The sequence below is a fragment of the Alligator mississippiensis genome, chromosome 4, assembly GCF_030867095.1.
Source record: "Alligator mississippiensis isolate rAllMis1 chromosome 4, rAllMis1, whole genome shotgun sequence".
In the NCBI taxonomy this organism is placed as follows: Eukaryota; Metazoa; Chordata; order Crocodylia; family Alligatoridae; genus Alligator; species Alligator mississippiensis.
In genome coordinates this window covers 161,017,728-161,033,911 of record NC_081827.1, presented here as the reverse complement: position 1 = coordinate 161,033,911, position 16,184 = coordinate 161,017,728, and the positions used below count along the sequence as shown (strand labels likewise).

General features: G+C 40.4%; 1 protein-coding gene across 1 annotated transcript in view; it reads left to right on the top strand.

Moving 5' to 3' along the window:
* The window catches only part of MYO1D (myosin ID), a 274,772-nt gene that overhangs the window by 71,351 nt on the left and 187,237 nt on the right, over positions 1-16,184 (top strand). Inside the window, exons 8-14 of the mRNA XM_014596285.3 lie at positions 370-573; positions 1,439-1,584; positions 1,666-1,780; positions 4,208-4,378; positions 10,536-10,606; positions 12,179-12,253; positions 15,232-15,364. Of these exons, the coding sequence (XP_014451771.1) occupies positions 370-573; positions 1,439-1,584; positions 1,666-1,780; positions 4,208-4,378; positions 10,536-10,606; positions 12,179-12,253; positions 15,232-15,364 (915 nt within the window). The remainder of the gene's footprint in view (positions 1-369; positions 574-1,438; positions 1,585-1,665; positions 1,781-4,207; positions 4,379-10,535; positions 10,607-12,178; positions 12,254-15,231; positions 15,365-16,184) is intronic.

Here is a 16,184-nt window from a genome sequence, read left to right as displayed (position 1 = left end):
CCGGGTGTGGCACGTGCAGCTGGTTCCACCACCCCCAGGCATGCAGCTGGCCGGGGTGGCACAGTGGCTGGACTCCACTTCCCGGCAGGCCCAACGATGGCAGAGCCACTCGAGAGTTTTAGTGAGCTGTTGCGGGGGTGGGTGGCTGTTGACGCAGTCTGTAAGAGCTCACCAAAAGTCCCTAAGTGGTCCTCCAGCCCAAATAATTGCCCACCCCTGCCCTAATTCATCAAAGGGTAAAGGCATGACTTGTGTTTAATGAGCTGAAAAGCAAATCATTCACAGGAAGCTAAGGTGACACATTCCTACTTTATTTCTCACTATTGGAAAGGCTTGGGGACCAAATCTTCTCTTTGTTACCTGCTACAGGGAAATTTGAAATTTTCAGTGGATGGTGATACACCTGTGATTGAAAACAATAAGGTTGTGTCAGTCATCGCAGACCTGTTGTCAATAAAATCTGACATGGTGGAGAAGGCCCTGCTTTTTCGGACTGTAGCTACAGGGCGGGATGTCATTGACAAGCAGCACACTGAGCAAGAAGCTTCATATGGCAGGGATGCTTTTGCGAAGGTTAGTATGTTCCCTTTTGGGGGGGTTGTTTTTGCATGCAACTGCTGTAATTCTTTGGTCTACAAATTATAGGGTCCTGTGATTCTCAAAATTAAAGCAAAAGATTCCATGTAGTGCTTGATTGTAAAATACATAAATAAATAAATACAGGTGCTGAAGCACTAGGATCTGGAACCAACTTCCAAGGGTGCTTGCTCCTACCCTAGGGGTCTTCAAAAGGAGGCTGGATAATCACCTTGCCGGGGTCATTTGACCCCAGCATTCTTTCCTGCCCATGGCAGGGGGTCGGACTTGATCTGTGCAGGTCCCTTCTGACCCTACCAACTATAAAGTTATGCAGTTATACAAATCACTAAATTTTGTGGCTCAAGTTTCAACTTTTTTTTAAAGCATCTTTTTTTTTTTTTAATTTTATTTTATTTTTTTTAAAGCTTCACCTTTTGGAAGACATCCTTTTGAACTGAGGTGTGCAGTAGCATTTAAATCTTCCCCATGTTGCTTTGTGAGATGCCCAAATCATTTTAACTGTTTGGTTTGAGATCCTGGAAGTCTTTGCTCTACAAGTCCATATTTAGACACAGCAAACAATGAATGGGATCTAGAGATGCCTCAGAAACAGGGTTCAGACTGTTGTACCCAGTGTCATGAATTGAGCTGTGAACATTTTAAAAACATGTTATAAAAATAATAGAATCTGTTTTGAAAATTTGTCTGTAGCTGTTTGATTTTTAACAGGATTTTAAACCTATAGTGGTAATCTGAAAAACTTTGAATTATAGAGTAATATGTCTCGGAGACCTGTAGATGCAACAAAATTGAAAACATGAGAGATGAGAAATTAAATCCAATATTTGTTTCTTTGCAGGCTATATATGAGCGCCTTTTCTGTTGGATTGTGACGCACATCAATGATATAATTGAAGTGAAGAACTATGACACGACGATACATGGGAAAAACACAGTCATTGGAGTCTTGGATATCTATGGCTTTGAGATCTTTGACAACAATAGGTGGGTTTCTTGCTTGAGAGGAAATTTTGATGCTTCAGCTTTCTTTCAATATGAAACTAAGCAATTCTCTTCTTTTTGCAGTTTTGAACAGTTCTGCATTAATTACTGCAATGAAAAGCTGCAGCAGCTGTTTATTCAGTTGGTTCTGAAACAGGAACAGGAGGAATACCAGCGAGAGGGGATACCATGGAAGCATGTGAGTGAACTGACAGGTGATGGGTCTCTGTTTAAAGCCTAAGGAGTTATTTCAGGCCTATCCAACTGGTAGCCCACAGGCTGCATACAGCCCGTGAAGGTTTAATGTGCAGCCCCTGGACTTTCACTCAGCTGATGCTCCCCTCATTGCTCCAGCTGCAATAGCAGCCAGTCTAGGCGAGTCTGGGGTCATGCTGAGACCAGCCAGGGATCATGGCTGTGAGTGGGAGTGGGGGGGGATCATGCCCATGGGGTGCAGCTTTAAGCAAGGATTTCACCTATGCAGTGCAATGACAGTGATGGGAGGGGGAACATCCAGTATAACGGGTGGGGGGTGGGAGTAGGAGGGGAAAAGGCTGTGGGCAGGTGGCTCCTGGGGCTTTATTATTTGAATAGCCCTGAACTATTGTAAGGCCCAGTCCTGAAGTTTTTCCCCACATCAACTCCTCTCATCACTTGGACCTTTTTCAAGAGTGGGTCCCTCACCTACAAATGAGACTCGGGAAGAGGTTAAATGAAAATCTATAAAACCATTTTCTGTGCCCCTGGCTTTTGAATCTTGAATAGCTTCTAAAATATTATTTTGGCATCTTGGTACCCCCAGTCATAGGCTGGACAATAGTACTTTGTCTGATTACATCAATAGAAAGCTGTTTTAAAAGTTATGATTTGTTTAACTGACATTAAAAGGGATTTATAGAGTGAGATTTTGATTAGATGATGGCAGTTCAGAACTGTATGGCAGTGACGATCTTGATCCTGTATAAGTTTAAAAAATATTGGTGGCAAAATGCATTGATTTGTTTCGTAAAAAAATCAGACCACGATAATATACAATAGGATTTTAGGAAAGTAGGGCTGCAAGGGACTTTGTGAGGACATCTAGTCCAGTGTCCTGCTCAAGGTAGGATCGTCTGTGACTGAACTGTCCCAGCCAGGTGTCAAACCTGGTCTTGAAAACTTCCAAAGATAAAGATTCCAAAATTTCTTTAGGTAGCTTGTTCCAATGCTTGACCACACTCTTAACCTCCAACCTAAATTTCTCCTTCTTGAAGCTTGGGCCCACTGCTCCTAGTCCTGCCCCTACAGTCATGGATAAAAGCCCATTTCCATCCTCTGTGGAATTGCCCTTCAGTTATTTGAAGACTATTATCAAATTCCCCCTCAGTCTCTACTTCTTCAGACCAAATAACCCTAGTTCTTCCAGCCTTTCTGCATAGGTCTTGCCTCCCAGGACTTTTGAACCAATTATAAAAATTTAATAGGGGGATCTCATTAGAGAAATGCTACAGGAAGAATATTATACCTATTGCCCATATTTCTTGGGTAGCTAGAAAGCATTTTCCCTTTGTTCTTGTGTCTTACAATGTGACTAAGACCTGCAAGTGTCCAGAAAAACTGCACAGTAAATTCTGTATGGAGTTCACACTTTTTAGTGTTATTACCAGTAAGGGAAATTGTCTCAAAATGGCTTTTTGGTGGACTCCCTGGGTAAGTTGCAGACTATACTAGTTTTGTATAGAGCAAGTACTGCAATAATCAGAAATCCATGAAAGATGGAGTGCTGCAGATCTTTCTATTATGTTGATCCACTAATTTTACAATAATAAAACTATTTTGACCTGCATAGAGAAGAAAAACCAATTACAGAAGTGTATGTGGGATTGCCAAGGGGATTATTTTGATTCTGCCTGGTCCATTAGCCATCAAATTAGCCTGTTCCACTAGTTGTAGTGACTGGATAAATTTGAGCAGTTGAAATAAATGTCTACAGAACTGCTGTATCCTGACAAGAAAATCATTTACTGGACCAACATTTCTTTGTCTCCCCACTGGAATGAATGGGACTTTTGCTGATAGAGCCAAGCAGTGTTAAACCCTCTTTTCAGTTTTGATAATTAGACTTTTGCTTGCTTGAACATAGTCTAAATTCTAGTAGTTGGTATTCTATTTTTGGATTATCTTGACTCTCATGAAGGATGAAGCTTATGTTACAAGTTGGAAACAAATATTAAAAGTATGCTGCTCAGAATAAGAATTATTAATGTGTGTTCTTGCAATCCAGGATGTTTTCAGACAATAGGCTCTCTGTAGAGCACTTCTAGGTTCTGATTCTTAATTATGACTTGTAAAACATCACTGGTCCACAATTGCATATTTTGTCAATCTAGGAATGGTATACTGTGGCAGAAGATGAAAGATAGGGTCTCATGAAATAAAATTTTTTCACTTTGCAGATTTGCTTTGAGAGAGTGGTGGGCACTGAGCTCCTGTATAATGGGTCCAGTAGCTTAAGTTTAGAAAATTGGTATGATATAATCTTATTTGCATAATTCTGTCTAGTTACTGATCTGTGCATAATACCTGCGCACCTCTACTTCTTTCTCACTCTAGCCAAAACCTATATTTATACTCTGGTGTTCTGCAGATTGATTACTTTAACAACCAAATCATTGTGGACCTGGTGGAGCAGCAGCACAAGGGGATCATTGCCATTCTGGATGATGCCTGCATGAATGTTGGAAAAGTTACAGATGAGATGTTCCTTGAGGCTCTTAATAAGAAACTAGGGAAACATGCTCATTTCTCCAGCAGAAAGGTAACTTGGTGGTACATGCAATCAGAAGCTTATGCCACCTCCCCTCACTTGCTGAACATGGCTTGTTATTTTGGCTTAAAGGGATAAGGGAACGGGCTTGAGCAGTGACATGAACTGGAGGCATTCTGTCATTGTGCTACAAAAACAGAGTTCTCTACTCTAGATTGAGGGCCATCTCATGCATTACACTTAGGACATGTAAACGGCACTTAATGTGAGCGTCTGCACATTCCAGCAGTAAAATGTGCTAAGTGTGCTCATACTGTAGCAAAGTTATGACTGTGAGAGGAATATCTCCACATCATATTAAGTAATGTGTGTAGCTATCATCAAACTGCTCCATGGAAATAATACGAGTTCAAGATTCTGGTGTGGTATGGGGGCTAGGATCAACAAGTGTCTGATTTATCAGTCCTAGCCCCCACACCATACTGCATGCAGTTCAAGATGGCCAGTGGCAGAGACCTGACTCACTCCATGGATTCAGTGACAGGTTGCTGAAACCTCTCCTGGGCTGGGCTCCCTGTGCTGCCTCCTGCCCATTGCTAACAGCAAAGATCTGACTTTGCCCAGCATGCCAGAGGGAGGTGTTTTCCATCTGGGCAGTGCTGGGCATTTGGCGGGGAGGGCATGGGCTCCGGTCATGGGGGTTGCATATTCTCATTGGTAGATATGTGCTGAGGGTTAGTTTTGGGGTGAGAGCTCCAGCCTTGTCTAGAGTGGCTTGAGATTGTAGTAAGCATTACTGTATGACTGAACATGTTCCAAGCATGGTAATGCTTAATACCATCTCAGATCAAAACATGTGCCTGTGTCCTGTGACAAGGCCCTTTTTAAATAATGTTATAAAGCTTTGGGTCCAGTAGAGGGAGCTAAAGTATGCTCAATGCCCGAATAATTATTTTAAGGGAAAAGCAGCAGGATCTTAGATCTTGACATATCATGATGTCATTTATAACCAATAGATACCCAGTTTCAGTTCATGTGACTTACCTTCTCAAGCAGTTCTAATACACAGTGGCACTGAAAATGGCCCACACTCTTGCCTTACACAGCTGTATGATTTTTTTTTTTTCTCCCTAGCTACAAAATATGCTCATTTAAAATTATAATCTTGTAGGCCCTTTGATTTTTGTCACTTGCTACTATCTAAAAAATGTGGGCGCTGGCCTTATTTGTTTTTGTGAACCACTCAGACTGCATAATGCGATAGTATTTAATCCATGCATCTTTACTGAGACACATTTGTTTGAAATCTGTTGGTTAAAATATTGGTTTTTTTTCTACTGTATAGAGCAGGAATAGATTATTAGCATTCTTGTATCAAAAATATGCTATAGACTACCTCCAGAGACTTTGAATTAAAACAACAGAGTTAGATCTGGCTTGTCTGAATGAAATGTGAAGGGGTAAACAATCTTCTTCCAAATTGTAGCATTTTCTTAAATGCATTTAACTTGGAGTATAACCTTTCACCCAGTCTGCCATGAGGATTTTTGGTAAACAGTGTTTTCACTTTTACAGGATTATTCTGCAGTTAAGGTCAGGGTTCATGTTATGAATACATCATGTTAGTTTAAACAACTGGTGAGCTTCCTCAATGTGCCATTATTTCTACCACGCATAGTTGGGGCCCACGATTTTGGAAGACATTCTTTCCTTTGCTAGTGCTAATATTTGTGAATGAGTACAATCCTAAGGCTGCGTGGAATAAAATGAAATCCTAAGGCTGTGACAATCATCAGCAAAGCTAACCGCACATCAGCTAAGCACAGATGCATGACAAATAGAACCAAGGAGGTAATACTTCCCCTCTATGCAGCATTGGTCAGACCGCAGTTGGAGTACTGCGTCCAGTTTTGGGCACCGTACTTTAAGAAGGATGTGGATAGCTTTGAGAGGGTCCAGAGGAGGGCCACTCGTATGGTTAAGGGTTTACAGGCCAACAGGTCTCTCTGTGAGGAGAGACTAAGGGACCTGGACCTCTTCAGCCTCTGCAAGAAAAGGCTGGGAGGTGATCCTGTGACTGCCTATAAATTCATCAGGGGGGTGCAGCAAGGTATCAAAGATGCTCTGTTCACCAGGGTGCCTCTTGGGGTAACAAGGAACAATGGTCACAAACTGACAGAGAGCAAACTTAGGCTAGACATCAGAAATAACTTCTTTATGGTGAGGGTGGCCAAAATTTGGAATGGGCTTCCAAGGGAGGTGGTGCTTTCCCCTACCTTGGGGGTCTTTAAGAGAAGGCTGGATAGGCATCTGGCTGGGGTCATCCAACTCCAACACTCTTTCCTGCCCAGGTCGGACTTGATGATCTGTTAAGGTTCCTTCCTACTCTGATATCTATGAAATATTATCTTTAAAATTTGTATAGTCTGGGCAACAACTTCCCAGTGCTTTCCTGCCAGTCAACTTTAAACTCTGAGGTAGAGTTCAGTTTCCATTTAAACTTTAATTTCAGAGATGAGACCAATTTGCAAGTGCTAACCAATAAAGGAGATAGCTGTTCCTGCTCTGCATCCTTCACTATGCTGGTGTCCAGGAAATGAGTTTGCCAAACAACCAGGGAGGTTATAAAAGGGGTTATGAGGGAGATTATAAAAGGAAAAGACAATTGATTGAACTCGGAGGTGTAGTGAACTCATTTAATGCCAGAGGCAGGGGTGGAAGTGGGGAGATTGGGAAACATTACCTGCCTGGCTCTCTACATGGGGAATGCTGCTGCTGCTGCAGCCAATGTAACCTTTCCTATACAGAAAGCCAGGGCAGGAGAGAGAGGTGTGGGGAGACCAGCTGTGAAAATGTAGCCTTCTGGGAGATACAGTTTCACTTGTCCCCCACCCCTCAGGTTCATTGCTGGGAGTGGGGCCACTCCTGTAGTAAGGCAGCACAGGGCTACCCTTGACATGGTAAAGACACCCAGAGGGGAAGATTCTGGCATCCTTTCATAGTTAGCACCCAGGCCTGGTGCCATACTCACTGCACTGTAGTTATGCTGCTGATCAACCTGCTGTTTTTAGGACTTGTCTTTTCATTGCATAGGAAACATTCAGAAATCTGGCCAGTTATGGTATTCTTCAGTAAAGGGTAGCATTGGGAAACTATTAGCATAGACTGAAGGAATACCACTATTAAAAATGAACTTTCTAGGGGGAGGGATGCATCTGCCTTGCATGTAGGTAGGTACACTAACTCTAGTGGGGAGGAACAATTTCAGCTAGCCTAAAAGGATATTACTTTGGATATCTTGACCCCCAAAACATCAGTGGCTTGCTCAGATTCTTTCTGCCATGTGAGTATCTAACACCCTTGTAAGCATCACATTTCTAACTAAAACCTAAAATAACTCGATGCCTTCTCTTTCTGGTAGTTACCACCCCCATAAAAGTAAGACTGTTTCAGTCTTTTTTAGGGTTAAGTTAAAGTATTGATCTGGTGCACAGTTGGCTTGTGAACTCATGTTAGTTTGTTGGGTACCTTTATGTCTTAACTTAAAATACTGTGTAAATTAAAGATATTGGGAGGGAGATATTTCCAAAGAGTTAAAATATATGTGTTAATATGTTATGGGAATAGCTTCTATCTTCCAGCTGAATAGTTAATGCTTCACTGCTTTCCTGTGCAGTATGTTGCACTCTGCATCAGTGTAGATAAGCTCTAAGGGGTTGCTATGCCCTAAATAATAGTGTCCTAGTTTGTGTACTGTATTCCTGATCATCTGCTCCTTGCTTGGTTGTCTTGGTTATTGTGGTGAAACCCAGACATACCATGAAAAAGACTGGCAAAGGTTTTTACTGTCTTAATAAATATTGAGATGGCAAAATTATATTCCTAAAGCAAGAAAGCCACTTAAAAAACCTATCTGTTTCTCTGAATCATCTAATAACATAGTTCTGTACATTTATTAACTATTCTTCACAACACCCCTTTGATATAAATAGCAGATTATTCTCAACAAGGAAAGGCTTCTTTAGATTCTAATATTTGTAACTGATCTTGGTCAAGTGCACAGATGATGTACCTTAAACAAATTCCTAAGGCTTTCAGTATTGGGGAAACTGTCACAGGTGAAGTGATTTATCCATGATTGGTGCAAGTTGGTAGAGTTGGTATTAAACCTGCCACAATATTTTCTGTCCCACCCCGCCCCCCGCCTACATTTTTATTAATTGCAGATGCACCTTTGTGTTTAGAACTAAGCAGATGTTGTATGCTTTGATGTAAATGTTCTAAATTTTACATGTGCTATCTGATCTAAGGCGATTAAAACATGGTACTAGTACATTCAGATAACTTGAGCTAGGAATCCTTAAATGTTGCAATTCTTAGCATGAATATTCATAACACTTGATAATGCTTAGAGTTAACCAGCTGAGCAGCTTGTGGTGCTGCCATGGTCCCACCAGTCCAGGGCAGGGAAATTCAGAGGTGAAATATATTTTGTTACCTAGGAGAAATGGGTGCTGCTTAACATCTGTCAGACCATGAAGTCTCAGTAGCACTTGTCTGAGAGGTAGCAGTTTGCTTTTGAACGTGATGGGTACTTTGAAGACAAGATATCAAGCAAAATGTAGGCTATGAATTGAGAGAGCCTTAGAAAGAAATACTGCTCTGCTCTGTAAGCCTGTAGTTAGTTAGACATTTCTCAGGCTTTTTTTTTTTTTTTTTTTTTTTTGGCCAGATCTCACTGCCTAAATATTTCTGCTGGCAGATACTTCTAGACTTGCTGGGTCCAAAAAAGCTAACACAATGCTTTTGAAATAAAAAGAAAAGACATAAGTCCAAATAAAGGTTTGAGATGCATCTGACTGGGTTCCTCTCAAAGCTTTTCCAAAAAGAGCCTATTGGCAAATGAAACCACTCTGCCATATTAAGGCATGATTCTGTTGCAGTTCTCTTGTCCTGAGTAGAGTATGGCTACTGAAGGTCCAGCCCTACCTATGTGTTAGAAATGAGCGCTTGTCAGTTCCTATGCTAGTTTCACATTTTATAGGAAAGCCCCTAATGTTGCATTATTTCTTTTAGATCCTAGTGACTCCTCCTGTTTTGGCTTTTTGGATCCATCTTATAGCATGGGAATTTAACATACCATGTTTTCTTGCATATAGCACATCTTTCCTCCCCAAAATTGGGAATGCTTGTCTTTAGTAGTTAGCTGATTTTTCTGCCTGGGATAGAGCTACCCTGTGTTGATTCCTTCTCCACAGTGTAGCAGCTGTGGTACTACTATTCAAGCAGCTGAGGGAGTCTGCTGAATTAACGGCTCATTGTTCTTTACTCTGTGAGTGTTAATGACAGTCTCTCCTTTTTAATGATCTTGGTTTCATTAATCAAGCTAACATTTCTTAAGGCAATTTTGCTGTCTACTAGCTGCTTCTGGTCTCTCCTCTTATTTTGCAGCTTAAGTGGGAAAGTGTGGGTGAGTCAGTTGAAGATTAGGCTCAGTCCCTTCTCTATGCAACCATAACTTTGGAAAAATCAGGGTTTTTTTCATTCTACCTTTCAAAACCAAGGTGTGCATTATATTACAGGGTGTGTTGTACAGAAGAAAATATGGTAATATAGAACATTCCTAAATGTGGCAACAGGAAAATGGTTCTAGTTCTGTCCACACTGTGGGCTAAATCACTGACCTGTGAAAGCTCTAGCTTACATTGTATGTTGTGGTAGGACAGAATGCTTCTTAAATAAGTTCATCATCCAACATTAATGATACCACACTAGTTGCCTGTGAATAAGGTTATAATGCCCTGGAAGAATAAAAAGTGGGAACAGAGAGAACTCCAAAGCACATCAGTTCTGTATCTATGCAAATATGCTTTTTAATAAAAGCAGTTTGGAGATGTTAGGACTTAATCTAAAAAAATCTGTTTTTTGAATCTTGGTTTATTTTTATATACATGTATTATTTATACCTTATTTACTTTATTCAGATTTTTTTGAAGATAGTGTTGCAAAGGAGTGGGATATTTGCACTGGAATATGTCTCTGTAGGCAGAGCTATAAATACATGCAATTTTACAGTTTTAGTTTCTTTGCAATATATGGGGGGGAGGGGAGGAGGAAAAAACAGAGAGCTTTTCTGTCCTGAAGTTTGTGGAATTTCAATTATTACATTTTAACGCCTTCATTTTAACAATGTGCAAAATTATTTTAGCTTTGTGCGACAGACAAAATCCTGGAGTTCGATAGAGACTTTCGGATTAAGCACTACGCTGGAGATGTTATGTGAGTTTCTGGAATAAAGTTGCACCTTCTATTTTCTTACTTGACTTTTTAAGCTATAATATTCAGGTTGTTGTGTACCTTAGAATATGGTCCCTTTCCTGGGATTTAAATTCCCACTGAGCTGCTGGGAGGTGCCTGTGTCATATTGGGATTCACAGGGCGTGGGGATACTCCTCTCAATTATTGTGGTGGTGGTGTTAATACCCCCACTTTTTTTATATAACATTGGTCCTCTAGGATGTGGGAGACTAGGTTTTGAACTCAAATTTCTTGCCTCCCAAGTGTGACCTTAGCCCCTGACTATAGGCTGTTCTGGAGTGGAGCAACTCTACCATTCCTGTTGATGCTGGGTCACTCTGAAGCAAAACCTTGAGATTCATTGGGCTAGGGAAGAGTAGGACTGTCGAGCCCATCAGTTAGAGCACTTAACTGAGTTCTGGCCTCATCTGCCAGAACTGCTTTTGAATTTAATATGCCAGAAACAATAACTGGATAAATCAAGGGTGCTCAACCTCTAGCCCATGGGCGAAATGCAGCCTTGGCATCCAGTCAACAGGGCTTCCCCCCGGGTCGGGAAACTTGGTGGCAGGGAAGCCGTGGCCATTTAATATAGCATCCCTCCCTGTCCTGCCCTGCCAAATTCCCAGACTCCAAGGTGCATATTGCTCATCAGAACCAGGCTGCATCCCCTTCTCCCTGTGTGACCTGGGCTACAGAGTCTCTGCCCCTCTTGCCCTCCCCACACATCTGGATCTGGCCTGCACGAGGAAAAGGTTGAGCACCACTGGGTTAAATCCACCTGATAATCCTGAATTCTTTCCTGCACAATGACCCAGCTTCCACATGAATGGTGAATCATGCCTCCACTCAAAAACAGCTTATAGCTAGTTGGTTAGGACACTCTTGGGAGGTGAGATAAGGGTTTTGGACTTCTTCAGACTGAGGGAGATATAAAACACAGCTCCCTCATTCTTGGTGAGTGCTTTAATCATGGAGCTCTGGTATAAAAGGGGGAAAAATCCCCCTTTCTTTCTCTGGTTGTGTTTTCGAATGTAAGTTTCTGTGGCTGCTGTATTTTCTGCAGAGCTCAATCCTGTGGATACTAGGTCCATCAGATAGGGGTCCTTAAGGGACTTGGGGAGAGAAATTCTTAGTTTGCAGCTCCTGATTGGGCTTAGATGTGAGTGCCAAATTATTCAGTTCTGGGCATGTGCAAAAACAGAACTTGTAGAGCCTTGGAAACTGTACTCAGGAAAACTTTGATGCATAAGGTGTTTTGAGGTGCACTTTTAGATTTGGACCCCATCCAACTGTTTCTCATCTGTAGACTTCAGAGTTCTTTCTTGGGTTAGGTAAGTGTTACTCCATTTCACAGGGAGAAAATAGGTACAGAACTTCAGTGATTTGCCTAATTTTTGCACAGCTAATTAGTGATAGATATGATGGTATAGATTCTTTCCTGTTGCCTAGTCCCATCTCTTTTAAATCTGGTGGTGGTGCACAGATGTTCTGCTCAGAGCTGGCTTTGCTCTTGTTTGACTGCTGTGCAACTTACTTTTTTTCTTTTGCTAGTTACTCAGTCACTGGATTTATTGACAAAAACAAGGACACTTTATTCCAAGACTTCAAACGCCTAATGTATAACAGGTAAGGAATTTTAATCAGGCAGGCTGTTTTGTAGACTGTGCTGTAACAAGATACTGTTATAATCCAGTTAATAGTTTTGTTGGCTAGAAGGAATTATTATGGTTCTCTCATCTGAGCTTGTGCAAAACACAAACCAGAGAATTTCAGAGAAAAACTTCTGTATTAAGCCCATAATTTTTCTGGCTGAGTTTAGAGCAAAACTCTTTTTCTTTTTTTTTCTTTTTTTTAAATGATTTTTCCAAAATTTGTTTTAAGCATTTCAAGTGATGAAAAGATCTCACTTGTCCAGAAGTAAATTGTTTCAAAGGAAGAATTTGCACCTTATTTCTAATTTTGAATGTATCTATCTTCACTTTCTAGCCATTGAATCTTGCATCTTTTGATGCCATTGAATCTTGCTAATTAAAGTCTTTTTGATAGGAAATCTTTTGCTATGGAGTTACTTAGAAACTACAATCAAGTCGCATCCTGATCTTCTCCTAGATGGACTAATAATGAGTTTATCTTTTTGTAGGACAGGCTTCCTAGACACTAAATCATTCTTGTAGATTTTTTTTCTTGAAATCGATCTAGTTTATGAATATCCTTTTTTTTTTTTTTTTCCTGTTGTATAGACAACTAAACAGGTCATACTCCTCTTTTCAGTAATAGTCTCACTAATAGTGTATATGAAGGTAATAACATCTTACATCTGTGTTCCCTACATAGGCAGCCAAGGATTGTGTTAGCCTTTCTTAGCCAGTGCATTGCACTAGGTCATAGGTGATGCATCAGGGAGGCATGCGTAGCATGTCCGTCCTCCCCCAGATTTCTGCACTGACAGAGGTGTGGGGGTACAGGGCTGCAGCCTGGCCAGTGATAGGCCCCAGCAGCAGTGTGGGGTGGTGGCAGTAGTGTGATTTCTGTGGCAACAGTGGAGCATGGGGCTGCAGCCCAGCCAGACCTAATGCCTAGTAGCAGCGGCAGAGCAGTGGTGCAGAGTTGTGCCAGCACTGTCAGTACTTGCTCGTTGCCTATGCATTAGGAGCTCCCATTCAGTTGTTCATCTATCATGACCCAAAATCCATTTCAGAGTAGCTGTTCTCCAGGTTATGGCCCTACTTTGTGACACGTATGGTCTGTTGTTTTTGATATTCTTTCATTTGACTCTGTTTAAAAATGCACTTTTGACCCCCACTTGCCGCGGGATTAATACCTTTGTATAGCTGACCTGTCCCTTACCCCACTCTTTGGAATACAAACAAGTTTAACAGTAGTAATTTTCTTTTCTTTTGGCTTATGATAAAGATATTTAATAGCATTGGACCAAGAACAGAAGCACAGGGAACACTGCTAGAATCATACCTGTTGGTTGAAGGATTCTCAATTTTTTTTTATAACTTTTTTTTTTTTTCTGGAAACTGCCAGTTAGCAGTTTCCGTTCATTTAATATGCGCTCCACTTCTTTCTCTACAGAGTCATCATTTTAATTATGCTATTTCAACAGTATTGTATGGCAAGTTAACTTTGCCAACAAAGCTTGAAATCCTACCAAACCTGATACCATCTTGTTTTACAAAACCACTTTTCCATAAAAACATGGTAATGTAATTAATTTTTCTCTAATATTTTATGCTTGTATCCTGTATTTCTGCGCCTTTGCCCAGGATCTGTGTCTGGCTACTTTCCCTATAGGTACTCTGATCATTCTGTTTTTCTGTTTTAAATACTGGTACAACATTAGCTTTTTTCCTAGGCCTTTGCAACTTCTCCAGTGGTCTAAGGTTTAAATATCTACATCAGTAGCTTAAAACTCAACTGGAACCATGCAGCTAAGAAATTGGTAGATATTAAGGTTTAATTACAGTAGTTTAACTGCCTTCTTATTAACTTGTTATTACTATAATATCTGGTTTCTTTCCATATACAGACAAGAACTATATTTGGAACATTTCTAACATATAAGTTGCATGAGTTCCCCCACGGTGTGTTAGAAATGTGTCAAAACTGATATAACTATACCTAAATGAGCATTTCTAATTTTTTTTGTCCAGATTTGTAGTATCAACATGGTAGCAACTAAAGATTTTTTTCCTCTCTCCTTTTGACATCTTGGCTTTTCCCCTTTATGATGCTTTGAGTTTGTGTGCGCTTATTCTTATTTTCTCCTTGACACACTCTCCTTTTTATTGAATGGCCACGACTTGCTAGTCTGTCACTGAAACTATCACTTCTCCGACTACTGAGATAGAAACTGTCCAAACTACACAGCCCCTTCTCAAGGGCCCATTGTTCCATAAACTCTGACCTTCCATTTACCTTGTCAAGCAGTTAACCTTCATTATCTTGTCTGTCACTTCTTTGTGAGGGAGAAAAGAGCTTAAAAGACTACCTGTACTACCTTCAGTAGTGTCCACTGTTGGATCAGTTGTGTAGTTATGTTGAAGCTGTGCCTTTTAACAGTGACTTTTTTTGTACTGTTCAGAAAATGCAAGCCAAAACTTAAAAATGGCATTTATGTATACGTTTGGTTTTTATTTCTATCAGAAATATAACTTGGGTTAAATTACATGCTGAAATACAGTTGGGAATAATGCTACATTTTAAAGGGAGGTGTTTGTGATTTATATTAACTTAACGCTTCTGACTCTACAGTCTATGAATCTATGAAACTGCCCCCCCCCCCCCAAAATCCCTTTTATACATATATCTACCCTGTCTAAACTGATGACTGGTTCTGATAGATTACTTCTCTGCTAAATTTACTTTACCATTACTGTAGATTAACTTTCAGCATGGAGAATATTGTTTCTTCCAGCATATTCAAAAAGTAACATTGCATTTTAACTAGAGTTTCTGCAGACCAAACCATGGTATTTCCTTAGCTAGTATCCTAGTCAAACTGGAATCATTTGTTGGATCTCACCCAGAAGTTAGTTGTTTGATTTAGATTAAAATGAATCATCATCACTCGGATGTCTACTTCCTCTGTCTTATAGTTCCAATCCTGTGTTGAAGATGATGTGGCCTGAAGGTAAACTGAGCATCACAGAGGTAACCAAACGACCCTTGACTGCTGCTACCCTTTTTAAGAACTCCATGATTGCACTAGTAGACAACCTGGCATCTAAGGTAATTATTCTACCCTGTCAAAACCAACTTTAATTTAATTAGTGATGCATTTTTCTCTGCAGTGGGGATACATTTTTTTCCTCAATTTATTAAATTTGCTCTGTTCCAAAATGAGCAATATTAGAGGTTTTTTTCCTTTAAGTGAAGTCTCATTTCTAAGGCTACAAGTCTTACGTTGAGAAAATGACTCTCTCCCCACCCCATCAGTGTAACTTTTTATCTGTGGATGAAGCTGGGATAGTTATTCAGCTGTGAGAAGCAGTGCGTTGCACGAAGAAAATACTCTTAACTTGTATAGAGCTCTCAAAGGTGATGAGCTTAATGCTGGCAAGTATTTTCTTTGTGTGCCTCTCCTGACAAGAGGTGACTTGTCTTCCTTATTTTGATTCTATACTTATGTGACATTTTTCTCTTAATGATAAGAGAGAGATTAAAAATTCTTCCTCTTTCTATGCAAGTAAGTAGGCTTATTATAGAAAGGTACTTAGCTTGAGAAGTGTACCCTTAAGTTAGGAGAGAGTTGTTGGGTTTGTTTGTTTTTAAAGGATAGCGGCTCAATTCAAAATGAGGATGCTAGAGAACAGCACACTTGAGCAACAATACTATGCCGATTTGCTTGGGTAGCGGAGTACTTTAGAACTGCTTAGGTGTCTAGTAATTGCTGTTGAGTACCTTGGTTCGAATTAGAGAGAGATTCTTTTTTTTTTTTTTTGTGGGGGTGAGGAGGCTGGAGAAATATCGAAGGGTGAGAAGATGGACAAGTAACCTTGAAAGCTGTTAATATTCATCACACACTTATAATTAAGCAATAACAGCTAAG